The sequence below is a fragment of the Trichoplusia ni genome, chromosome 4 (genome assembly GCF_003590095.1).
Source record: "Trichoplusia ni isolate ovarian cell line Hi5 chromosome 4, tn1, whole genome shotgun sequence".
In the NCBI taxonomy this organism is placed as follows: domain Eukaryota; kingdom Metazoa; phylum Arthropoda; class Insecta; order Lepidoptera; family Noctuidae; genus Trichoplusia; species Trichoplusia ni.
Window position 1 is genome coordinate 13,073,743 of NC_039481.1, and position 26,067 is coordinate 13,099,809.

At 35.8% G+C, this 26,067-nt stretch overlaps 2 protein-coding genes across 3 annotated transcripts; one reads left to right on the top strand and one right to left on the bottom strand.

The window, feature by feature from the left end:
- Nucleotides 1-274: 274 nt before the first annotated feature.
- LOC113493085 (G2/mitotic-specific cyclin-B3) lies at nucleotides 275-6,129 on the bottom strand. Of its 2 annotated transcripts, none has more exons than XM_026870903.1 (8): nucleotides 5,948-6,129; nucleotides 5,427-5,736; nucleotides 4,460-4,737; nucleotides 3,874-4,087; nucleotides 3,433-3,687; nucleotides 3,120-3,275; nucleotides 2,579-2,753; nucleotides 275-2,425 (listed from the first exon to the last, which is right to left on the bottom strand). In XM_026870903.1, the coding sequence occupies exons 2-8, from the start codon at nucleotides 5,724-5,726 to the stop codon at nucleotides 2,262-2,264; spliced, it is 1,542 nt and encodes a 513-aa protein (XP_026726704.1). In that variant the 5' UTR covers nucleotides 5,727-5,736; nucleotides 5,948-6,129; the 3' UTR covers nucleotides 275-2,261. The 2 variants fall into 2 exon arrangements, with proteins under 2 accessions (XP_026726704.1, XP_026726703.1); XM_026870902.1 differs by having other exon boundaries at nucleotides 3,874-4,090; nucleotides 5,948-6,128.
- Nucleotides 6,130-6,606: 477 nt separating this feature from the next.
- LOC113493089 (peroxisome biogenesis factor 1) lies at nucleotides 6,607-16,039 on the top strand. Its single transcript, XM_026870908.1, has 13 exons — nucleotides 6,607-6,844; nucleotides 7,230-7,448; nucleotides 7,893-8,994; nucleotides 9,476-9,716; nucleotides 9,959-10,112; nucleotides 10,190-10,358; nucleotides 10,432-10,580; nucleotides 11,547-11,734; nucleotides 12,290-12,349; nucleotides 13,464-13,650; nucleotides 13,969-14,127; nucleotides 14,311-14,429; nucleotides 14,677-16,039. Exons 1-13 carry the CDS (start codon nucleotides 6,752-6,754, stop codon nucleotides 14,759-14,761), a joined length of 2,925 nt encoding a protein of 974 aa, XP_026726709.1. The 5' UTR covers nucleotides 6,607-6,751; the 3' UTR covers nucleotides 14,762-16,039.
- Nucleotides 16,040-26,067: the final 10,028 nt, after the last annotated feature.

Consider the following 26,067-nt stretch of genomic DNA (forward strand, 5'->3'; position numbering starts at 1 on the left):
AAAAGGTGTTACATACCTACATGAAATTGTAGGGGCCTACGTATGAAATGATATGATGAAGTTATCATGTACAAAAATATTACGAATACTAATATCTTGATGCAATTTAAAGGGACGTCGATGGTATCGAGATCCTAACACTCACTTTGATAACGCAATCAGCCTTACATGACCTGCGCTATCTTATTATTGTTGCCTACGCAATGGTAATTAACAACTTATCCAGCATATCAAATTAGCATGACACATAAGTGACTGTCAAATCAAAAACATATTACCAAACCAAAATCACTTTTATTTACACGTCAGTTTACATTATCCTTGTATAATTAGACGACAAATGCTATAAAGAAGAAAACAGTTTTCAAAGTGACAATTATTCTAAAACTTATTATTAAACGAACAACATTATTATAACATTCCAATATTTTGTACTCTTTAAAATGTGATAAATTACAAAACATATGACAAATGATGCGAATAATCTCACAATAATTACTATGTAAATTAATTATATTAAAACATTACAAAATCCATTAATAATAATTATAATTAAAAGAGTAGCAAAGCTTGCCAAGAATACATAATATTATGTATAAAAACGTTTACACATCCGGCGCTAGTTGAACCTATACAGCAGTCGGGGACATAAGCGTGCCAGTGATCGCACTACTGTATACTCTTCTATCAAATCTACACACGCTATCTCCTTAAATACGATGGAAATATTTAAGCATCATTTAGTTCATTATGAATATTGATTTTTTGGTTCACACTTATGATCGCGACTGTACAGTCAAGGCTTACCTAAAGATTCTACAGATCTTAGTCGTAAAATAAATCTAAGGGTTGCATATTTATCGAAAAGCGTAAGTGCTCGTGTACAATATAAACGCTTTGACGTCTACCAAAAGAGTTACGCATTGAGATAAATAAATCTCTTCACTAAACAATACACATCAAAGTATCGTTGTTTGTACATTTGTGATAAATATACATTTTAATACATTTAGCCGATTAAAACCTATAATTCGCTATAGGAAGACAGCATTATTCTAATTAAATAACAAGCAGCAAGGTAATAAACAATATTGGAATGTGGATTTTAGGCATTGATTTTTGGTAAGATTCTATTGAGGTCAGACAGGACATGATGAGATTTTGGTTTTAGTCTTTATTGAATTTATTCAAACGCTCTTGTTTTATGGAAACTTAGTTTCGCCGTTCAACTGGTGTTATTTATTGAGGCTTCATCCTCTAGTCAATACTTCCGAGTAACGGGGTTGTTGCCATATCATTATATGGCACATATTCGACAAATATCGTGAGTCGGGTAATACCGACGCTCCATTCGTACATGTCAACAAACATTTCAGTCTTTATTATATTAATTTACCGAAAGTAAATACACTTCTCATAAACAACTCGTACTATAGTTTATAACACTTCACAATTCGTGTTTCACTTCACACAAACTCTTAATTGATCTAGATTTTCACTACCTAATCATTCACATACTGGCAGTGTCAACACTCGGGTCGGTTAACCCGAGGTAAATTGTCTAGTTTAGTCATACTACTTACAAATATCATGTAGTTCTAATGAGCCAGTGGCACCTTACATTTAATTTGTTTGTCGGACATTCGGCCCTTAAAGCTTGTTCAAGGATACATAGGCCCGATTCCTCTTCCTCTCATGAATGAGCTACGTGTAATATTGCGATCGTTCACACATCACAAACTGGACACGCATTACAAAATAATTAAGTAACACAAGCTATCAATTGCGATCTCTTAGTCTACGGCAGCGCGAACCGAGTTCAGTCTGACGCAAGATAACTGGCATTAATTTAAATTGTTAAAAATTCTAATCATAAAATAACTAAAAAAATATATTTAATCTGAAGGTCGAATGATTCACCTCCATAAATTTCATAAGACTTTTAAAACTGTGACAGTAAAAATGTTATTCAATTAAACCAGTTACTTTAAGAAAATACATTGACTATCACAAACAAAAAGTATAATACTAACAATGAAGAACAAGAGAATAATTTGCAGCACAAGCATGAAAATTAAACAACAAAATATTACATAAATATGAAAACAGGAAGCGTGAATTCTATATACATTGCAACTTGGGTCAGACATCTTTCGCCCGCCAGCCTCGAATTAATATACACACAACTTTACAAATTATTAGAAAATTTGGACCCACCTTAGAATAGTTTGTACAGCATGTAAAGCGCCACCGGACTTGCCTCAGCTGGAGAGAGCCGCGTCGTCGATCAGAGGTACCTTGGCCACTTCAAAGAAGATTGTGTGCGAGTATTTATTCCTAACTGTGCTGATTGCGGATTTGGGCTTCTTATGTAGAGTTGCGTTTTGGGCGAGCGCGATGGGGAGGATATCCTTAACGGTGTATCCTGTGTACACGACAATTAAATGAATATAATATATTCATATTATAATGAGAACCAGCATGTCTGAGCTAATCTTATACAGACTTTGACAAGAAGTCATTACATTGAATATGCAACAATATATCCGTTCAAACCAACGTAAAAAAAATAACGAACCTGTATAATACTGTAGTGTGGGCGTCCAGTTACCGATGGACTTCATCCTGAGCGCGAGGTAGAGTGCGGCTGCGGCCATCTTGCTGTCGGAGTGCTCCAGCAGGCTGTACTCCAGCAGGCACTGCTCCAGCACGAAGCGCGCCAGCGTCAGCGTCGGCATCGACACGCGGGCGCACTGGACAGATATACTCACTTGTAGAAATGTTTTATGCATAGTTCTTCCAGATTGTACATGAGGAAAAAGGTTGTGGTCGTTTATCATAATATCTTTACACATTTCACGAAAATGGCGGTAGCTAGGGTGTACGGTAGTTCGAGTAACCATTCAATAAACACATTTTTTATCATTTAATAATTTTTGACATAGTTACCAAAGGATGCTGAACTATCCAATAAAAGAGAGCTCAGATAAGCTTTTCCTTTCAGATAAATTGACATAACTGAATCTCAACACACTGGACCGAGTGTCGAAATTTATGGAATTAAGGTGCTTAATTAACAATTACGATAAATTTTGCAAATATATCTACAGATCTCTTACCCTGGCGTATCTCCTGAGGAACCGGTAGGACAGCGGGACGCCGAGATCGAAATCTACGACGCGCAGAATGTTCATCTCCATCTTGAGCAGCTGGCTCAGCGTGTACGCGCCGTCGCAGATGTACAGGAAGTCGTCCACGAGGGGGGGAATGCGCTCCTGTTATGGAACATCCATTATATTTGAAACCTTCCAAAGACTTGGGTCAAGGACATCAAATTAAAGTGCGAAAAATTGCGTTTCGTGTGAAAACCGAGTTATAGACGTAAATAATGAACAAAATCAGTTTTTTAGGTCATTTTATAAGTCAACTTACATCAAACTTGGAAGCAATAAACAATGCTGATGCCCCAAGCAGCTGCAGTTCCTCCTTCGTGAGGTGGTCCTTCTCTGGCTGCGTCTTAGAAGACCTGGTTAAGAACAGGTCGACAAGCTTCACAGCCAGATATAGAGTCTCGTGGTTGAGCTCAAAGCTCTCCTGGACCTCCACCATCCAGTCCACCAGGAGTGCCCGCATCCACGATGTGATCCCTTTCATCCGTTGCAGGTAATCGTCAATAGGGAACAGGTGCTAGAAAATGAAAGTGGAAACTACAACATAGTTCCAACTCAAATATAAATCAAGGCTTTTTACAACATCTTTCAACTGAGATTACTTTCTTACATTCAATGTTTATGATACTATTCTATTTGTCTGAGGGGCTGGATACAACAAGGTAAAACATGACTTGACTATCAAATATCAAAAAATACTCACCTCTCTGCTCTTCAAATAATTGAATATGTCCATAGCATAGTTTGACACCTGGAAAGTGTCATTCCAGTTCTCCTGGTCGAAGTCAGGAACATCAGAGGGTGGCTTGTGCGGTGTTTCAGTCTCTTCATCCAGGGACCGAATAGTATCATCCAAGTTGACCTTGTCCAACTTGTCACTTATTGTCTTGTATTCCTCCTTTGAGGTTTCTGAGGGGCTGCTGAAGACATAATACAGTTATAGACAAGCTATGTAACAATTGAACAAGTGTAAGATAATTACAGTGAGTATTTATTGGTGTTCTAAATGTGGACTGACCTACTTCAGTATGTTTAACTGAAATGTGTCTCTGTCAATTAAGACCATTTAAAATTTTAAACAAGATATCTATAATTTATACAAGATTTTTGTTTGGGAATTCAAATGTAAATGGTTTTTATGACAGAGTACTAATAAATTATAATTGATTCAAATCTGTAGCTAGTAGAGTGGGATGGTATTTCCCAGCTAAAGTTGAATAATTCAATACACTTCCTAATCTAAAGGTGTTTGAGAACACACAAGTTTAAACAAAAACAAATAGACTAACGTAGTTTCCAGAGCAGTCATGTACAGTGATGGTTCGGACACATCACTCCTTGCTGACTTAGCAGAGCTCTGGCTTTGATTCTGGTTGATGCTCTTGTCTTTTTTCTGCTCTTGCTGGTGAATGTTCTTCAGGATGCCATTCTGAGCACGAGTAGCCACTGGCTTGGGTGGATCCTTAGCAAAGTGCTTCTGTACAGCATCTAATGCACTTGTAGCAACCCTCTGGAATGTCTTTGCCTTGGAGGACTTACCATTCAAGGTGGTCTGTGGTTTGATACTCTAGAATAAAATTATATAGGTAATTATAAAATTGAAAACTCTAACCTGCCTATTAGTCTTAGATTCATTGACAACTCTTAATAAGTTTTTAGTTGTTTATGAGAAACCTTGTGATGTGATCCATAAAATAGAACAATCTTTGAAACTCCTTCACAGAACAAATTATTGTGAAAAGTGATGAATGAGTAGGTAAGACAAGTATTACTTTGAATCATTTAGCTCAAAGAAAAATACAGCTAATATTGCCTTCATTAACAACATGGAACAGTAGGTAATAAGTGGCACTAAAGAAAGGAAGATAAAAGTTGAAAACTTTGTTATCTCTCAGCTCAACATTTGATGACCTTGGCCTATTTTGTGCTCATGTTTGCAAAAATAATTAATAATAATGTAAATAATGTATAATGTAAATTTACATATTGATACCACAGGGCTCCAGCAATGCTTAAACAAGATGTAAGATATTAAAGAGCATGCATACACACTTGCCAAATTGGCACATTCTGCAAAAATCAGTTTTGGAGGGAAAGTTCATTGACCCATATTACATATGGCTAAATTTGTTTCACTAATATCTTATAAAGGGATTCTGAATTTTGCACACAATATAACAATAAACTATGATTATTTGAACTTATTAGGGCAAAAGTACCCTCAGATAATTAGTTGATAAAGAAAGTGATTCAAACCTTTACAGATGGAAGTATTTTGCTTTCCACGGTGACCTTCTTAAGCCCCAAGACTTTGTCTTTATCCTGGAGAGCGCTAGTCTTGTTAAAAGCGTTTGTAATGTCTCCAAATGCAGCCCTCTTAGCTGTAACATCTTTGAGAGGACTGTCAGCTTTCCTCTTGTTTGGTACTTTTAAACTGTCCTTGTGAGTTTTCAGAGAAGCTAATTGCTTACTCCTTGTCGTTATCCCATGCCCCAGTAAACCGTTCAAGTTCTCATTGACGCCGATCGGCTTCGATGCCAACCTGGTTGGCGCCATTATGGAGGTACTGAAACAATCCTACAATTATCACGTGCACTCATCTACGTGCTAAAAATAACACGATTTAAAATAATCCAACGCTTTTTAAATACAACAATTATAAAGTAAACGTAAACAAGCGTTTCAAACTCGTCACGTCTAACGACCAAAAATGGAGGCAAAACAAGCGAACATCGACACAGCGTCAAACGGTTATCTAACGTTTATTTCGTACTCACATTTATTAAACGGCTGTAGCCGTTTTAATTGAATATTGGTTACTTTAGAAGATGCACAGCTTGATATTGAATACAAAATGATAACTTTATCCAAATTTTAAGATAAAATTCAACAAGACACCGGACTGATGAAACGTCTTCAAAAACCGTTGAACTGCTTTAAAATTTTATTGGTCCAACGGTAAACCAATGGGAGGGAGGATGCAATTTACGTTCCGTTTGACGTTAGAGTGTCGGTATAGACTTAGGGAACTGTGAAACTGAGTTTCCTATGAGTAAATAAATTGTATTGATTCAAGTTATATTCAGAATTGATTTAATACGAACTTAACCACAATACTTAACGAAACTTAACCATTTTTTGTCATGGCTTATGTCCTTTAACTATTACTTTGAAAAAGAAACGTAGGTTGTCAATTTGCTATCGTTTTCGTTCCATTACTACTCTTAATTAGTATTTTAAGCATGACACGCAAAAAAAGTACGTGGAACAAAAATGTAAGTATTAGTTTTTGGATATCTTCTGGCTTTTTCGAGTTTTAGCTATGATTTAAAAACGTTAAAAATAGCTATAGTATTTTTTCATGGTTTCCGATTCATCCAATAATCAAAATATTTTTGGTTTTATGCTCAAGATTAGTAAACTTTGACAGATTCTAGCGAACTTCAATTATCAAGTTGTGGTCATACTACTTTGTTTTGGTTTTTAGTAAAAATAAATATTTAGTGATATCAACTTTTTAATTAAGGAGTTTATTCGTTGTTCGTAATTGTAGATGACGAATTACATTGCTTAACTTAAAAATGTTGGGTGGAGTAAAACTTAAAGTCACGTATGCCCATGAAAAAACTTGCTTCGCTTATATCAGTCCAAAGTACAGCACAAATAATGAGCAGGTAAGGATTAGGACAATAAAATAATAAAGTAATGCTTATAAAACGCTTGTAGATAAAATTATATTTTAATTGGCGTAAATTGTAATACAAGTTGAGGTTAGGATCTTGTTTACATAAAAGAAAATAATTTAATGAGAACAGATTGATTGTTGAGTGAATACTGATAAAACATAAATTACTTATTTGTAAATTTTAATCAATATATGCGAAATTTGTCGGCATTTTTAAATAGCCTCATATAATTTTAATTCAATTAGATGGAAATAAGCTGTATTTCATGTTGCTTTTGTTTCTTTTGAAACCCAAAAAAAAACTAGTATGTACACTTATTAATTTTAGTCATTATCTTAAAGATATTATTGACAGAGTTAAACAATATTTTTAGACACAATGCGTCCAAGTTCTATGCAGAGACAAGCAGATCCTCCTATGGGTGGTGTTCAACAGTGGCATCCAAGAAGGTTGTATAGCTTGCAATCCTATATACAGCCGTCTGGTGGGTCTGGAGGAGGGTGATGATGTCTTTGTGTCTCCATATGCTGACTTGAAGGTGCTGCCAGAGCTTTATGTGGAAACTGATAGTCCTGATGATCAGCAGATTTTGGTGAGATATTGAGAATGTTTGTTTGGCTTAAAAACTATGCTATTAAACCCTAGTGTTGCCCTTTGAAGTGTACTAACTTTTAAAACAATTAATAAAATGTAATTATGTACAATAATACCACCTACATTATAGATATTTGACATAAAGTTTTGAAATAATTTATAAAATAACAAAATTAACTATCTATAACTATATCTTGCTTTGTTATTTAGATCTTTATAATACAATTTTGATATCTATGTTTGTGTTCCAAAAAGTCTGTTACATGACAATGCACTAATAATTATATGTATGTAACAGACTCAAGGTCTTGTGATAAGTCTTGCAAATGCAATTCGCATACTGTTAGCCTTCCAAACATCACACATAGCTTAATCAATAGATAGATTCTACAGGGAATTTCTACCTACGTAATTTTGTAATGTCATCATCTTTGGGTTTCAGGAGCACAATGTAGAACTGCTACAATTACGCATCTTAGATCAATTGAGACTGGTAGTGGCTAACCAAAAGACGGTAGTCTGGATATCAGCATCACTCCCCATAGTATTCACTCCAAAACAAACCGGTATACTAGTGAACCACAGTCAAGTTATCGTAAAAATGGACGCCTTTAACAGCATACATGACTTCCCAACTTTACCAACACCTGCACCTAAAGAAAATGAACATTTTAAGAACATTGGTGCTATCAACAAGGGAATGCTAGCTCCATACATAAATGTACCAAAAAGATTAGTTCTAAGAGCGATACCAATAGACAGTGATGGTAAAAGAAACTTGATACATCCCTACACAGTATTCATCCATGAAGATTTCATTGAAGAAAATTATAAAGATTTGACAGTAATTTTGTCTACAATAACAAATGTACCGTCAGTCCTAAGTGATAATGATGATGATAGTGAAAATAATAATATAGCAATCAATGATGTGTGTGTAGAAATTGTTCCAATAGACAGCGTGATCTATAGAAGTCTGTGTCGTGAAGTATACAACAAACATATACCAGCAGTACTCATACCAAAAACTTTAAATTCTATAATCAACATAGAGAATGGCATGAGGATTATTTTGACTCTCATTGGCGAAAGCATCGACCAACCAGAACACATAGACATCATAACATATTCAGACCAAAATCAAACAGAGACTGATGTTATAGAAAAATTTAAGAACTGTGTTGTAAGTGGTACACACTCTGGAAAAAAGTTTCTAATAAATAATGGACTTATTAAACAGAATGTAGAAATCAGTACTGGCTTCATACAATTTAAACTAAAACCAGAGAAATTGAAATTTACGATGTTGAATTCGGAGTCTTTTAGAAATTGTACCATAGCTGCTAAGTGCTTGACTGACTCTGATATGACATTGCCCAAGCCTATAGTTTCAAAGCTAGATTATGACTACAAGAATTACTGTAGAACAATGAAATTAATGGAGTCGCTAATTGAGAAGGTAATGTCTCACGTGTATTTTGAAATACATCGAGAGGCGACGTTTAAGGGTGCTTCCGAAATTAAAAGTAATGTTTTGGTTACTGGTAAGTAACATCCACCTTCATTGTATTTTACTATAATATAATAGTCTATCTGTAAAATGGAAGAATTTTATAATATACTAGCTGACCCAGCAAAAGTTGTTTTGCCGATTTTTTTTTCTAGGTGTATGTATTTTTTAATGCCACATCATAAAAAAATAAAAACAAAAAAATTCGTCCAAAAAATAAAATATTTTTTTTAGTGTGGACCCTTGTCACTTAGGGGTATGAAAAATAGATGTTGTTCTATTCTCAGTCCTATCCAATATGTATACAAAATTTCAGTTTAAGAATCGGTCGAACCGTTTCGGAGGAGTACGGTAACTAACATCGTGACACGGGAATTTTATATATTAGATTATTTAGAATATTTTTTACCTGTTTATATAACAGTCATACAACAGTAATACATACATCAAACATGTGTCTTACAGGCATACTGATAAATCCTGTCGAAGTCATAACTTGAACCATTTCTCTGCAGGCTTAAGTGGCACAGGAAAATCATCAATCTGCCATATCGTCCAGAAAGAACTGACAGTTTGGTCTCATATTCTGCATTGCCGGTCTCTCAAAGGCCGTAAAGATATTCCCGAGATCCTTGGTAAGGCCATATTGATGTGCCAGGAACATAGTCCTGCGGTACTCATATGTGATGACGTGGACTCTTTGGTGCCGCCAAATGTTGAAGGTGCTTCGCCGCAAGATATAGCTTATTATCAAAGGTAGGTTGTTCTGCTGATAATGATACAATTTAGGGTGTGACATTTGATTTTACTTTTTGGTTTAAAGCTATAGTATTGTAAGAAGTCAAATCTCTGGCGACCAAACAGTGAAATATTAACCAATAAATTTTAACTGGAGTGGAGCGCAGAATTTATACAACCTTATTTCCTCAACTCCGCCTAGGAACTTCGCTTCCCGTCATTATCAGGCCTACACCTAACCATTGTTTTTTTTTGTTCAGATTGGCGGTAGTGATCAAGCACCTTCTACAGACGTGTTCGGGTGTGTGCGTGCTTATGACGTCAATTGACATGAAGGCGCTTCACCCCACATTGAGACAGTTCAGCGGGAAACCATTATTTACTGCCCATTTCGATATACCGGAATTAGAAAAGGTATGTAGAGAATCAAGAATCAATTGTAGATATTAAGAACAAATAATATTTGTATTATAAAGTATCTTCATTTATAGGGTGAAAGAATAGAACTCTTCAAGCACTTGCTGAACGACAAGATCCGGCAAGAGTTTGAAATTCTGGACGACGACGTCATCAAGCTAGCAACAGACACAGCCGGCTCTAACGTCAGAGATATCGCTGATTATCTCAATAAAAAAATATTTAAAGCTGTCAAGAAGAAAAGTAAGAGTTCAATTCCTAAATTTTCTAATTATAGTTTTCCAATTAACACATGCTAAAAACTGTTTTGTTGCAGAAGCTAGCCCTGACGATCCAAAACCACGCCTAGTTGAAGACGTGACGAAAGATTTGGAGAAAGCAAACGAGTTCGATATTTGGGGCCCCGTCGGAGGACTCGAGGATGTCAAACAAGAACTGACTGAGTGTATATTCTGGCCAATCATGGTAGATATCTTCTCTTCTTACATTGAACGATTTGCGGAACGTTCGTTACGATCTTCCTTCCTGATCCAACAGACTAAGGGAGACTGTGTTTTCGACCAGTGACATATTTTGATGTGTCAATTCAATAATAATATCGTTTATTTGCATAAAATGTTGTATAAGAGATGGTATAAAACTTTTTTTCAGAGCTAGACACATTCCGCGGTTATAAAACAGCATGCAAATGTTTGAGAAAACATCAATACATTTAAGCAATATATTTTTCCATATTCGTCCTTTTTAACATTTGTGATTATTTTCGCGTTGTGTTTTCCAAGACGGACAATTTCCCCTAGAAAACATCCGAAATGAAATGAAATGAAATTAAATGAAATGAAATTATTTATTCTGCAAAAAGGATATTTTTTATCACTTTTACATGTCTTTTTTGAGAACGATGGAGCCGACATTTCCTAGCTGACTACCCTAAGAAGAAATGTCGAAACAAACTCAGGGGTCGCAGTCTCTTTTAAAGTCCAGACAATTTTCAAATTCGAGTGTATAAACTAATGCAGAGTATTTCAATAAATTGATAATATACCTGCATAAGGTTTATACTTACAAACAAAAAAAAAATATAAAAAGATTTAAAAAATAAAAACGCAAATGAGTTGCATGTTATTAAATCAAATAATAATTAATATTAACAAAAATAAATTCATGCAAAAGCACAAAAAATGTCACATATGTATAAGATTATATGCAAAAGCACAAAACATGCCAATAATTATGTACACAAATAGCCGAGCCGAGTGATATTCGTTAATTTTCATTGTATATCCTGACTTATAGGGAAAGAGCTTTATTGCAATAATGACGGATCTATTAATAAAGAAGAATACCAACAATTTCTATTTTGGTACTCTTCTGTCTTATGTCTGACAGTCACCAACAACATTAAAAACCTTTTTCTTTTTTCTCCACCAGTACCCAGCGTTATTCCCGTCACAGTCGTGCGGCATCCTGCTGTACGGGCCGCCCGGCACCGGCAAGTCCCACATTGGCTCCTGCCTGGCTCGCCTCACCAACATGAACATGATCACTGTTAAGGGACCGGAACTACTCTCTAAATACATCGGACAGAGCGAGAAGGCTGTCAGGGATATTTTTGACAAGTTAGTGCACTATTCTGGAACTAGTTGTTTCTTTTTACGGTCTCTTTTTAATATATATTTTAAAACGCCTCGTATCTTTAAGGTATTTTGTTCAAAATTCTTGAAAAAAGAACCGTTAAGAAAATATGTTTCTAAAATTTCTTAATGTTTAAAAAGTAAAAATCTGTCTAGTATCTAAGTTGGATAATAAAAAGTTTTAAACACGTATCTTTGCCTTTTTTGAACAACAATTTTGTTCACTGTAACTTGAACAATTTATTATTGTAGAACAAAAAAAAATACGTATTCCTTATTTGCTTTAAACTACAGACGGACAATGAAAAAATGACATCATTCCTTTTGTTATACTTTTGTGTATTAGTTAAGCGCCTCGCAATAATCAAACGGATTGCCTCAAAAAGATGGTGGTTATGATTGGACTTAAACCATCCGGTCTTCGAGTAAAACCCAAAAAATACACATCGTCTTAAGTAAGGACTCCTTAAAATTACTTTTGTCATTTATAATTGATAAAATTGGTTGATTATAATTTAATAATTTAATGTTTTGTTGCAGAGCTGACATGAAGCGACCCTGTATCCTATTCTTCGACGAGTTCGACAGTCTCGCGCCCAAGTAAGTGACTATTGTAAGTGTCGGCGTCGCTTTACAGCCCATCTAAGAATGTGGTGAAATGCCCACAAATTGTTTCGAAAAAACTATGGAAATTAAGCTTCTTTAGAAATTATGCCAAAAAGGTGAAGTTTAAACAAACATTTGGACATTGTTGCCAAATAATTTTCAACGGAGTGGCTATGTATGAATTATTGTGGAAAAAACTCATAGTGTTTTCTACAATAATTCATAGTCTTCTGGTCATGGAAGTCTTAGTAAAGTAGCTTTAGTTGACTGTGTTCGACCCATTAGATTTTATATTTGTGTGTATCAAACCAACTTTGACCGGTCGCGATGGAGCGATAGTTGGAAAACGTTTACTCATTTAACGAAAAAGGGATTGATTATACAGGGTTTTTCAATAAGGGCTGGTAGATTTTGGAATGAAAAACAAGCTGTGTGTTAGGTTTTAACAAAACTCATATATGCCATTATGTATGGAAGATGACATTATACAAATGACCACCTTGATTTCTCTCAGTAGCACGGATACGAGTGGCCCAATTTTGATGACTTTTTCGCTTAGATACGGTTGAATTTGATCGACTCCTTGTGTTATGTTCGCCTTTAGGGATTGGTTTTATCATCTGTTCAGTCAGTCTATTAGCACTGTTCAGTCGTGAAACCTGCCGCGGTAATTGGGCATCCGATACTGAATAATAAAAAAAAGATGTCACCAAGCAAAATGGCCGCCACGGGCCTCCAAAAACTACCCGTCCTTTTTGAAAAAAACCTACATTTTGCACCTCGTGGATCTGGTTTAATGTCAAATAGTTACTGGATCGCGTCATAAGTCCAAAAGCCGTCATAAGACGGCTGATATTGACGTTGATGGCTGTTAATCTCAATAACATAATCGTAAAATGTAGTGATGGCAGAAATTTTGTTGTGAGCTTATGCGAAACTGAGATTAAAATGAGTTTAAAAGCTTAAAGATGAACGTTGCTTCTGGTTTCTGAAATCAAAGTTTTTGTATACGACGCGTACTCGAAGGTGTTTGGTCGTCGTTGGAGTTCAGGATTCGTCCGCGATGTTCTGATCGCGGGCACCAGATATAAGTTTGTGCGTGGTCTAGACGCGGCCACGACTCGACGGGCGTGACAGACCGCGTGGTGAACCAGCTGCTGGCGCGGCTGGACGGCGCGGAGGGCGGCGCGCGCGGCGCGGTGCTGGCGGCCACCTCGCGCCCCGACCTGCTCGACCCCGCGCTGCTGCGCGCCGGCCGCCTGCAGCGACACGTCTGCTGCACGCTGCCCGACCTGGTGAGTGCGTGAGGCCCGCGTGTCCACCAGCTGCTGGCGCTACTCCGAGAATCTGTATTATACAGAACGAGAACATTCAGGCCATGATTGAGACACCCCGCAACATCACTAGTCAGTGACAGCACTTGGCAGTAGGGGACGGTCCTAACCCGCACTTCAGCGTGAGACTGCGTGAGTATACTAGGTTATGACCAACGCAAATGCCAGTGATAGAGGAAGCAATGACACTGATGCAACCCTATATGGTATCTGATCAAAAACCCTTCTGAATTACGATTACTTTTTTACCATTAAATATTTCCATTTGTCTCGCAACAGCATGGTCGTTACGAAGTACTACGAACACTGACGAAGAATGTGCTCGTTGACGAATCAGTAGACCTTCAAGAGTTGGCGGAGAATACAGACGGGTACACACCCGCCGATCTCAAGTCAATACTGGTTACAGCACAGCTGACGAGGCTGGAAAAACAACTGGTAAGTCTAATAATTTGATATCCATTATTTATTTCATAAGAATTGCACATGTTATTAAGCGCTTTTTATTTTTGTTCTAAAATCAAAAAGTGAAAGTCATTTGTTCAATTTAGGCTACTAAGTAGCACTTTTTGAAAGTCAGGTATATATCAATGAAAATGTCTTTGGTTTGGTCGTTCACAGGCAGCCAATGAGGAAAAAACAATGGAGTCAGTAGTGGTATATAAGGAGGACATAGAAAGTGCCTTACAGGAGACGAAGCCGTCGCTGTCCAAACAGCAAATACAGTTCTACGATATGATGTGAGTATTATCCTTGCTTAATAGTCCACCCACGGCTACCCCAAATTCAACTCAGTAAGTCGCCTGCCTCTGTTATGAGGAAGAAAATTAATACCCGCATTAAATTCCTAATTTATTTCTTTTGTCTGTAACAAGAACAGCTTGACATTATATAATATGTTGCGCATGTGACAATTCAATGATACAATTCTTCCGGGCAGAGGCCTTAAGGAAAATAAAATAATTTCGTTTTTAATTTATTTTCCAGATACAAAAGATTCCGAGGTGAAAGTCTAACACCAGAACAGCAATCAATAACAAGTCAGCAGAAACAAAGAGTTACATTAGCTTAAATAGACAATTATATTAATTTTATAGTAGTTATAAGTAGAAAATAATAGCTTTGACCAAATTGTCGGCAATACACGTTTAGAGAAATTACGAGCTTAAATTACCACGCTTGTTTGCGGGTGCACAGTTTTAGATGACGATATCCTAGGCCAAGTACCATGAAGTTTTAAACCATAGCAATTTCCCAACTATGTTGGGTCCGGCTTCTAGTCTAACCGGATTCAGCTAAGTACCAGTGTTTTACAAGGAGCGACTGCCTACCTGGGCATGAAGTTTTAAACCTTTGGGCTTAATGCCGGCACTCGAGTTCTGTTTCAATTTAATTCAGATCGAGTTGGTTGTTTGGAACCCGATACTAGCGCCAATCCCTGCAGTGGCAGGAGGTGGAACTAAGCTAACAGTGAACGACGCATATAACACGGGAGAGCTACTCGATTTGGGTTCGGTACCATTTCAAAATCCAATCGAAAATTCGAAAACAAAAGCAAACTTCCTTTGGGAGTTAGCAAGAGGACTTTTTGTATGTAATGTACTGTCTCGTTTTCAAGACGCGTAGAGTCCTTTTTACAGCCAATAAAATTACGTGGTAAAAGTAAAGGGAGAATAAAAAGTTGGCTACGAATAGTATTGATTACAATACAATACAAAAATTATTTTATATTACAGAAGTTTGTACTTAAAAGCGTTCTTATGTATCCCCTCTTAATTTTTATAGTAGAACTAGTCGCTAAAGCTATTCGTCTTATTAACGTTTTAATCAAATATAAAATCACAAACTTTTATTGTAATTTTATGTACTTATAAGTATTTTATTTAGCCTTAGTAATGTAACAATGGCATATATTTTTTTAATTTGAATCGTTTGGCCGATTATTTATATAACATAAGTTCGTATGCCTCACAAAAATAATAAATAAAAATATATAGTGCTTTAAGCTTAAGCTGTGATTTTAAGGTTATTAGTAGGTGCTAGGGTAATATAATGAACACACTTAACTTGTATGGACTCTTCTCTATACAAAATGTTACTATAATAATGTCCGTTTCTTAATATATGTTGTTTAAAATAGCTTGAGCCTCATTTATGTTGGACTCATTTCAGTGTATAAATTCTGACTGGTACTCACTTCAATATTTTTTATACTTTAAGAAAAATAATACCCTGTTAGGGTCAATCTCTAGTGATAGGACAGTGGCTGTGAGCCGTGAGTGCGTGATCAGTGAGTGCTAGTAGGCTCTTGCAGCCTTCAAATGAATATGAACTTTGAACTTAAGTAGATAAGACTCAAAGTTATTTGTAATATAGATCCTTTAAAGACGCTGTCGGCCGTTGCTGTTTGCAGTTGTTCGTAACTACAAGTCGGGAACATTTAAAACAATACATAATTTTAATTTAAACTTCAATCAGTCAAGTGATAAATTCGTAATATTTTGTGTAGAGAAGTCTTCAAATGCGTAAGGTTCGATTTGTTTGTATATTTTGTTGCTATTTTGAATATTATTTAATTTTATTGAATGTTATGGATAAAATGGTTTTTATAATGCACTTGTTTTTATTTACTCTCCAACCGAATGTTTGTGTACCGAGTCTTTCTTATGACGGAGCAGGCGAAACAGGTAAGATGATGTGGAAGATAGATACTCAACTCACTATTCGACATAATATAAAAAAAGCAACTTCGTACTCACTTACCAAATCAAAATCCATTTGATTACACAATAGCACTTTTCGAACGTCATTTTTATTCTAGCCCACTGCTTTCCACTGTTGGGCAAAGACCTCCAACAACGAACGTCATAGAATCATATTATAGAGGGCACCCCGTAACGCCCTCCCTCCAGCCCTCCCCACCCACAGCAAAGCACGCTGTCACTTTTTGTTAATTTTTATGAAAATTAAAATTTAATTTTACTTTAATGAACCCAATTCAGCTGCACGAAGAGTCACCACAGATTATCAATAAAAAGCAACTTATCAAACAATACTCGTTCTAATTCCAAACTTAAAATACCCCTTCTGCACTAAAAACTCGATTCCACGATTAATATCAGACTTCCCGCCTAAAATCTCTTGTCTCTAATTATGTTGCCAGTTGATGAGCAAACTTTTATCGGAGCGGTAACAGCGAATGTAGGCAAGTGTTAATTAGTATTCGCAGGAGATTGAATATTGATAATATCTAATTGATAGCTCTCGGTATTCGTACGCGGTATTGGAACGCGATTAGTGATGTTACATCACTTAATCTTAACGGCTTCGACTTACAAATGACGATTGACGATGGTCGTGCCTGTAATAAAATTGTAAGCTATTGCGTTTAATTTTTCGGTTTTTGATTCAATGTCGATCTTTTTCAAGATTTTATATGATTGTAGGCTGTAGATACTCTGCCCTGTTTCATTCACGGTAAACATGATCCAATAGGTATCTACTATGTTATGTACGCATTAAAAACTTTTTTAAACCTTCAGTTCAAGTACCGTTCTTATTGCGATGAAAAACAAAACAAGAAAAAAGAATATTCTTTTAAAAAGGTGATTTTTTGTTTTATGTAATAATTGCCGTGAGGCGGATTTCGCTTAGAACCGAAACTTTCCGGGTTATTTCAAAACGCCAAAACATACAGCTCTTACATGAATAGGCAATCCATTATTAAATAACAGACTTCTGTCTTGTTTCTGCCTTGGTTTTTTTCGGATCGTTTCAAGTTTTAACTTACTAGGCATAATTATAGAATCATCTAGTAGTTACTAGATGGCGTTACTGTCCATGCATGTTGTTTCTACTTGCTGAATTTTGTGTCGCAGAGCTCACAGAGTTGTAAAAAAATATTTTCGCTTGTGCTTAGAAAACTTTCTCACTTAAACAGTAACGAAAATCTTCCCACAGCGAGTTTAAAAAGGTGAATTTAAACATAGGGCTCTTATATAATTACTCTAACAGTAGATAGAGTGCATTTCGATAAAATATTTCCAACATTAAACCAACGTAATATATATTTCCACGACTGTTTTCTTATCATTGTATGTGTGAAAATGTCAACATGATGTAGCCCTCAAAAACTTTTCTACGCCAACTAATTAGCTATTTACTTACGCCACCCCGCAAGATAAGCGTGTTTTATTGAAAAACTTAACTGCTGGCGCGCAGTTTTGATTAAGATTAGTTCATAACTTGCACAATAATTTAGATTGAGCGGTGATTTGGAACGCGCCGCGCTCGCGGGTTGGCGCGAAATTTCGCGGTACACAGATTATACATAATTTTTACTGGAAAGGCCTACAAAAGGCATTTCAGTATATACAATAAAAATGTCATCAGGAATACTACCTTGAAATAATAACGTTAATTTTTAGCAAACGTTAAATATTTTATTTTTTGTGAATCTTCCTAATATGACGATTATGTTTGTTTTTATTTGAAACATATCGTCCACCGTATAACTAAGAATTTCATGAAAAATATTTGACGGAGGTTTCTTAATTGCTAGGTAAATTTCTAGAACATCATTAATTTTATTGATAATTAAATAAAGTTTCCAATACGAACGATAGCCACATCCAGCATGACCCACGCTACACATCGCGCGATCCGTGTAACAACATCTTGTGAACTCTGAGCGCTGGTTAATAGCTTAATACGCGTTTGTAACGAGTTGTTTAATGAATTAAATCTGAATTTACTGGCTTCTCAGATTATTATATTTCACTTGCATACGCCTTCTAAGATAACCGACGCGATGTTATAAATTAGTGTTGCTAAACATTTTAAGTGATTTTCATTTTGTTTTGATCATTTAAATTAAGCTTCTGTGTTTATAATGAAATGGAAAAATAACTTTATTTAGATAAACACTGTGATTTTTTAGTCGTCTTACAAAAGCAGCCCAGTTTGTGTATCCTATGACTAGAACACGTTCATGATAAAAAAATTGGTGTTTATGAGATTTAAATAAATTTAAAATGCAATTTATTTATTCAATATTATGATGCAATTCGTAGTTTTAGAAACACAGCTCTGTTGCGGTCGGAGCCTTGTAACAATGGAGAGGGGCGCGGGCGGCAGCGTTTTTATCATTTTTAACAGGATTTTTCAGATTTCTCATGTTTCATTTCTCTTCGTACCTATTATCTTAGTTGATGATAAAAAAATAAAAATCGCGCCTTATGTCGTATACATGAACTGGGCTACTTTTGTAAGACGACTAAAAAATCACCGTGTATAGATATCACACACTGACATTAACACTTTGCTGCAAGTATGAACAGTACCTACATTTTCTTTAAAAACGCATTATCATGATTCATGATCTTAATGAATAGTCTTTTCCCCCATTGTTTTTGCAATTCCAATGAGAAACTCACAAAACCACAACAAAAGCAAAAACTCTGAGACCAATATTTTGGGCCATAAATATTAAATCTAATACAAAAAAAGACATAACTGTCATCTAAAACAAACAAGCTGAGTAGGTACAACATAATCACTATAAAGATCTGTATTCAAGAACCATTTCATAAATAAAAGAAAATAAAGCGGTCTTTGTAGGAAGGTCCAAAAGCAAGTTAGGAGAGGTGGCGAGGTGAAATTAGGGGCCTTGTCCGCGCCAAAGAAAGCACTTTTTATTCGGCTTAAAGTAATTATTGTGTTTTTGTGAAAGAGTTTGTTAGCGGACCATTCAGAGTCGAGGACACGGACGCTGTCTTCGTACAGGGACGGAATTGGACTGAAAAAGGTGTGTTTCTTATGAATGCATCTAAGTAGTAACAGGGGCTCTGCAGTACTCTCTTTGCTAATTTACGAAGTTACGACTAATGCTATTAAAGCACAAAACTTTAAAAGTAACTAGTAAAAACAAAAATAAATAGGTAATCAACATAAAAAAAATCATAAAAAACAAAAGTTGTATCAGAAACTGAAATAGGTATTTTTGGTAAGTTCGTAGAGTTAAAGATATGCAATACAACGCAGCAAATTTGTAAGTATGTACAAAAACGGATGTAAAAGAATTACTTGTTTAGAGTAAACAAAAAATAATTTTACAAACACCTTTTCCCTCAAAAGTTAAAGTGAGTTTACAGAAAAACAAAAAGTTTTTAATCAATTTTGAATTTTACTCCTTGGTCATAAGTAGAATATTATGATGAAACGACTTCCACCTTGTTACTCAATAAACCACTACCAGTCGATCTTCCTAACCTACATTTTAAGATATACTGATAAACAAATACAAACTAGACCTCCCAAATCCGTCCCCTTTCATTGCCCGGAATATTCTTGTTTTCCTCGAGTTTTCTCAGCTTTTCTTCGCGTTTTCTTTCGTTTGGTGCCTTAATTAGCTCATTCAGTGCCCCCTTCGCACCGCGTACCCCACCGCACCCCCTAAATTATCTTATTTATTGAAAGCACTTTTATATTACATTTTGACAACCCGAATGGTGTATTTAGTGAGCATTTAGGGATCGGTGGAGCCCAAAAAGCGAATAAGGTGATATTTTATTATCTAGGGCGATGAACTTTATTCATATTTTTTGAATAATCAAATATTTATAGGCTTCCAGTTTATGGATACGTATCTGCGGTATTTTTATTTGGAGTCGTTGAGCTGGTGCGAGTTTAATGTGGAAGATTGTTAATTCGTGTTCTGCTTGAAATAGGTCACTCCTTCCTTTTGCGGTGCATCTGCATTAGCTTGCCTGTAATAATATGCTAAATATGAATTTAAACCCGAGATTTTTTTTTATATCACTGAAAGTCATACTTAAACTTACCTTCTCAAAATTAGAGATGGAATTCTACAAGAGATGCTAAAATTCAATTATTTCTAAGTACGTAAATTGTAAGCGAAATCACAGAAAAGAATTAACAAATATAAGATTTTAAAGGCCTGTTGTTATTAAATACGAAACCGGTCAAAGATTGTGCAATCAATAAACAACACCTTTAAGAAACAGCACCTAAAAATTATTCTTCGATTCCATGAAACTGAAACCACTATCTCCACCTGAGCCAGACGTGACCGTAAAAGAAAAAGGGGCGAAGTCTTGCAGGAAGCGTCGCTGATAAGCCTCCATAATGGCGGCCGCTGATAACGGCGCTCCCGCCTTTTTCTCCCGCCAAAACAGGGCGCCATTGTCGTCACAATGGCGACACAAAGCCACTTCGCGACACAATGCGTTGTACTCACGACGTGAAGTAATAAATTTTTTGTAGTCTATTCAGAATTTTATGCCAGTTTTATGGCTGGTTTAGGTGAATTTGATTTTTCACACCGTATTAGGTGCGGTTAATAGATATCGAATGGTGCTAATTTTAAGCACACTGCCGTTAACGCTATGAGATATCTGTGATGCTTTTCGATCTTTTTTATTACATAACCTTAAATTACTGAAGTGAAAATATGTATAAATACTTATATTAAGATACAAGTATTTTAAAAAGTATGTTTGTCCATTTTCCAAATTGAATTAAAACTTTTACGATCTGTTTTCCACATTGTTACGGTATAATGATTGGGTGAGTAATTAATTTAAAAAAAATACTGGTATAGTAGAGCTAAGATAAGTGTACGTATAAAAAACAGCTCTACATTTTGAGTCGAAAGACAAAGTAAATAATGTACGTTTAGTAGTTTTGTGATACTAAATAAGACAATAACATGAATAATCACTCGTATTGAAAGCTCTTACAAAATAATATATTAGCGTAGCGCACATTATAATATCTACTCTCAGTAAGTTAATTTTCTTGGAAAGAACATAATAAAACATGGAGAGATTATTAAAATATTAATATAACCTTAACATACACACTCAAGGGTCTTCAATTTGTGGTTTTAATAAAATTTTAATTGACACGTATTAGGTTTTCAAGTAAATTATAAAGGAGGCAGAAGTGGCCGCTTTCCTTCGCCACTCGCGAACATTAGCGCAGGGGGTGGGTGCCGGGACAAATTTTTGTTTTTCACTCGCGTTAGAGACGGCGATAATAGGAACTCAGTGCGATAGAAAGAGACAACACCAGGTGCACACATTGCCTTTGTTAAAGAGCAAAAATAATAGAGAGAACGGTCGTTTATCTCTTTTTATGGCGGGAACGCTATCTTCCCGCCGACGCTATTATGGAAGACAATTTTGGCGCGAAAGAAAACTGCTTATTACTTCTTATTCTTGGTGGCTGGTTTGGCAAATTTTTCTTTTTTAAAAAACGTGGTACGGTGCAAGTGGGTCGTTTGAGTTCCGTTTTCGAATCTTTGTTGTTTGCACCTGATTTAGTATAAGCAATTATTTATATTCTTAGCCTAAAAGATTGATTTTATTCGTAATGTTTGGCGTGGTTCAATTTTTTGTTGCCATTTCTTACAGGATTTTTATTTGAAAGCATTTACGATGCTATGTTGTTTTTAAGGCTTTGGCCTAATCTTAGACTGTCCACAGTCTTCCCTTTATCCACAATTTTGTTTTTAATGTCTACAGATCCATAATAATCATTTATGTGTATACAGCTAACCACAATGTAATTTTCCTCGAACATATTTTCTTAGCAAATAACTCTACCTCGGCTACTGAAACACTTTATTTTCTTTGAAAACAGATAATTATTTCCAATAGCTTTGTCTCATTTCAGTTCGATGTTGGCTCTGTTCTCAATAAACCGAATTAATTGTTCGCTGACACTTTTGTGGTAACTGAACAATGGTCTAGGATAGCGTTTCATCTTGATACTTTAGCTTTAAATAAATAAATGCGGACAACATCACATACATTGATCTGAACCCAAAGTAAGTTGCTAAAGCACTTGTGTTATGGAATTCAGATACAACGAAGGTACCACAAACACCCAGACCTGAGAAAATGTAGAAATGAGAATTTTTACATTGACCCGACCGGGGATCGAACCCGGGACCTCAGAGCTAGCGACACCTTGAAACCGGTGCGTACGCCACTCGACCACGGAGGTCGTCAAGCTTTAGGGACTAGATTGTGTCATTGCTTTGAAAATGGAACAAAGTATTTTGATCAAAAAATGGTTGGAAAAAGCCTTTTGGCTAAGTAATAGAGCTTATGAAGTAACGGTCTTGTAGAGTAAGGGAGTTTATGTAGAGTTCAATCATGGCAGTTCATGAGATCTGATACAAGAAATCGATAATAAAGGAAACAGGATAGCAGAGAGTCCACAATTGAATTAATCCACTGGTATGAAATCCAAGTCACCGCATCTCCGTCGTCTCTCTCCGTCCCCGATAATTTTACATACGGAGAAATCATTATTTAGCGTTGGCAGCACTCATTGCAGTTTACCAATACAAAAACTACCTCGCAAGTTAACCAATAACAAAACCCAAAACCAAATCTCGCACCTACTTTATAAGCCGCAGTCCAATCCATCGTGTACCCATTAAATCAATTATCTATTTTCGAACAAATTTTTGATCACAATAACATCACCATACTCATCACTCAAGTATCAAAACATGTCGCACGTAGTCCCCGAGTCCGCCCGCTCCATTGTCGCACCATTCTTCTCATTTCTTATATCAGTGAATTAGATCGGTCCCGCAAATGGATTAAAACGTTAAGTATTTATTTATCGCGCGTTTTAATCTGAGATCGTGGCGGTTACACAAACAGACAGTTAAATTATACGCTTTGTTAATGTTAACGAGGGTTTACGCTTGATTTCGTTTGTCGATTTTTAAGTTTGTACAGCTAAGTGATAATGGTGGAGGTAATTGTGTTTGTTTGTGGTCGGGGTTGGTTGGTGACGTAGCGAGGTGGTAGGTACTACTTAGGTATATGGCCTAATGTAAGAGCCGGTATTATTGTTGTGCCTAATATTTTTGGGTTACTTATTCATTAGCGGTGAAGGATGGGCGATACGGGGCGCTGTCGATATAATTTATTGACATTCAAAACGAACCTGTGAAGACTTTAGAGTATAAGTTTAAAAAAAACGAAAAATCAGTTTACATACCTTCTACCAGAAAACGCTACGCTCAGCTTTAAAAAAAAATGCAAGCAAAAGAAACGAGGCAATGATTGGAGTTTCCCGTCACTTACCTTCCATTCACTCACTTGTTGACACGACCCGGTCATTAAAGACGAATCGTTCACCGGAAAATTGTCGGATAATCGTTTTTTAATACTATTACATTCGATTTTATTTGACACTTATCTGATTTTCCTCGTCAATGTACATTCGCGATCAATTTTATATTTAAGTCAGGTAAGGTGCTGTTGCAAGAGACTAATGTTGTTTAGATTTGAAACGTCTTAAGAAAGATGAAATTGTACCTAATCTATGTCATTTATCTCTCAATATGGAAAATCACCAGTTGGTTTTTGATTTTTGACTCTACTAAGTTGCATTGTAAGTGAAAACGCAATGTTCTTTTTCTTGCGCGATTCAATCGAATATTTTTTTTTCTTCAACAAGAAGATCCTAATTTTGGTTGACATTTGAATATTATATTATTATGTTATTTATAACTTTAAACAGTTCGAATTTCAAAGTCATCTTAAATGATGAGTGATGAGTGTGAGTAATGATTGAGTTTGTATGGAAACATAAGTGTGTACATAATATAAATAAAATAAATGTATTTACACTGTATATAGATAAAATAAACTGTGATTTGTCTGTTTACGCCGGCTAGGCATTTGGTTTCGGGCGGCGAGGTGTCAGATTGAAGTCAATTTAATTTGTACAAAATGGAAATACCCGTCTGCTCAATCCGAGGGGAGTGTGTTTTTTATTTAATCTTTTTTTATACGAAAATATTATATTTATATAGCTTCTGTAGCCGTGTCTACTGCATCATGTTTTAGGTACTTTGGTTTGTAGATTTGGTCGGCATGGAATAAGTTGGCTGTTAATAGCTGTTGAAGCAATGTAGTGGTGAGAAAGTATCTGTTGTTTCGCTTAGACATTTCCGTTCTACTGTCGGGCAAACCCATTTTCACTCTTTGTCTATCTCTCTCTAGCTATGATGAATCTTAGCATTGTCTGCGGCGAAGTCGTTTACGATTTAGAAGAATTAATTATTTGTTTAATATCAACAAATATGTACATAATGTAGTTAAACATCATTGGTTTGGAGGTTGGGGGCTAAGAGCAGGTATTTACGTATTGTCTATACATAAAAATACCCAAAAAATGCCGAAAAAACATTTAGGTTGTAGCTAAATGGAAACGAAATGTTTTCTTGACCTCTACTACAGGTAAGTCAAAAATAATTGAAAACGACTTTTCACATACTCTTTCAAAATCGGTATTTGTTCGAAGTCTTGCGAAAACACACGAGACAGAGAATCGATCGAAGCGTAATGTAATTTATAAGAAAACCTCGGCGTCTCACCGTTTTATGAGGAAAGCTTTACCACTTCATGGTATATTCAGAAGTGTTACTCTATTCAATAATTTATTTCCCACCCTTAACTATCCCAAGCTATTGAAGTCTACTAGTCTATTAAAATACAAAAATTCTTGAGGATTAAATTATCATCATCCAAGCCTTTTCCCAACTATGCGGGGGTCGGCTTTCAATCGAACGGGACGCAGCTAAGCTCCAGTGTTTTATAAGGAACAATTGCCTTTCTGATCTCCTCAAACCTGGGCAACGTGCATTCCGAAACACGGAGGAAATCAGTATGACACAGGTGGTCATCCATCCACGGGCCGACCGTATCAAGCGTAGCTTAACCTGTGATCGATGCAGTCTTAGTGCAGTTCTAGTTTAGCCACGAACTCTTGAGAAAGTAACTCAACAAAATAATTATATAAAAATAAATAAGATACGCACAGCACATATTAAATATTATGTTTTAAAAGTTTTAATAATTTATTGATCAAGAAATTCAAGTTTGTGAAAATCACAGAGAAACGAGTTAGTCTATTTTCAAAGTCCAGCTTTTAATCCATGATTAGTTTATTAACCTTCTGTATTCCCCACTCAACGGGAATGAGGTGTGACGTCGGATCAGACAGAAATCGTCTTTATCACCACAATTGTGGTTCTATTTTGCGCACGATTCATTTGAATGTTACACCAAGCACCGCAATTCATAACGCGAACTTCATGAATTGAATTTAATATATTTTTAGAGATTTTCACATCGACTTCATATTTTGTTTTTAACTTTCTCAAGGAATTTTTGATTTTATGTATATGGTTAAATGTAATAACTACTGTAAATAAAATAAATCTGTTCTATAAAGTTCTGCAAGGTATGAAAATTAAAAAATTGAATCTATTTGGCAACTTACTTTCATGCCAAGTCGCTAAATAGATTCTAATAATTAACCACG

Excerpts from the sequence above, each read along its gene's own strand:
- LOC113493085 (XM_026870902.1), bottom strand. The coding sequence starts at position 5,726 with ATGGCGCCAACCAGGTTGGCATCGAAGCCGATCGGCGTCAATGAGAAC. Across the intron at positions 2,754-3,119 it reads TCCTCAGGAGATACGCCAGG|TGCGCCCGCGTGTCGATGCC; the intron begins GTAAGAGATCTG and ends ATATCTGTCCAG. Across the intron at positions 2,426-2,578 it reads CACACTACAGTATTATACAG|GATACACCGTTAAGGATATC; the intron begins GTTCGTTATTTT and ends TCGTGTACACAG.
- LOC113493089 (XM_026870908.1), top strand. The coding sequence starts at position 6,752 with ATGTTGGGTGGAGTAAAACTTAAAGTCACGTATGCCCATGAAAAAACT. Across the intron at positions 7,449-7,892 it reads CTGATGATCAGCAGATTTTG|GAGCACAATGTAGAACTGCT; the intron begins GTGAGATATTGA and ends TTTGGGTTTCAG. Across the intron at positions 13,651-13,968 it reads GCTGCACGCTGCCCGACCTG|CATGGTCGTTACGAAGTACT; the intron begins GTGAGTGCGTGA and ends GTCTCGCAACAG.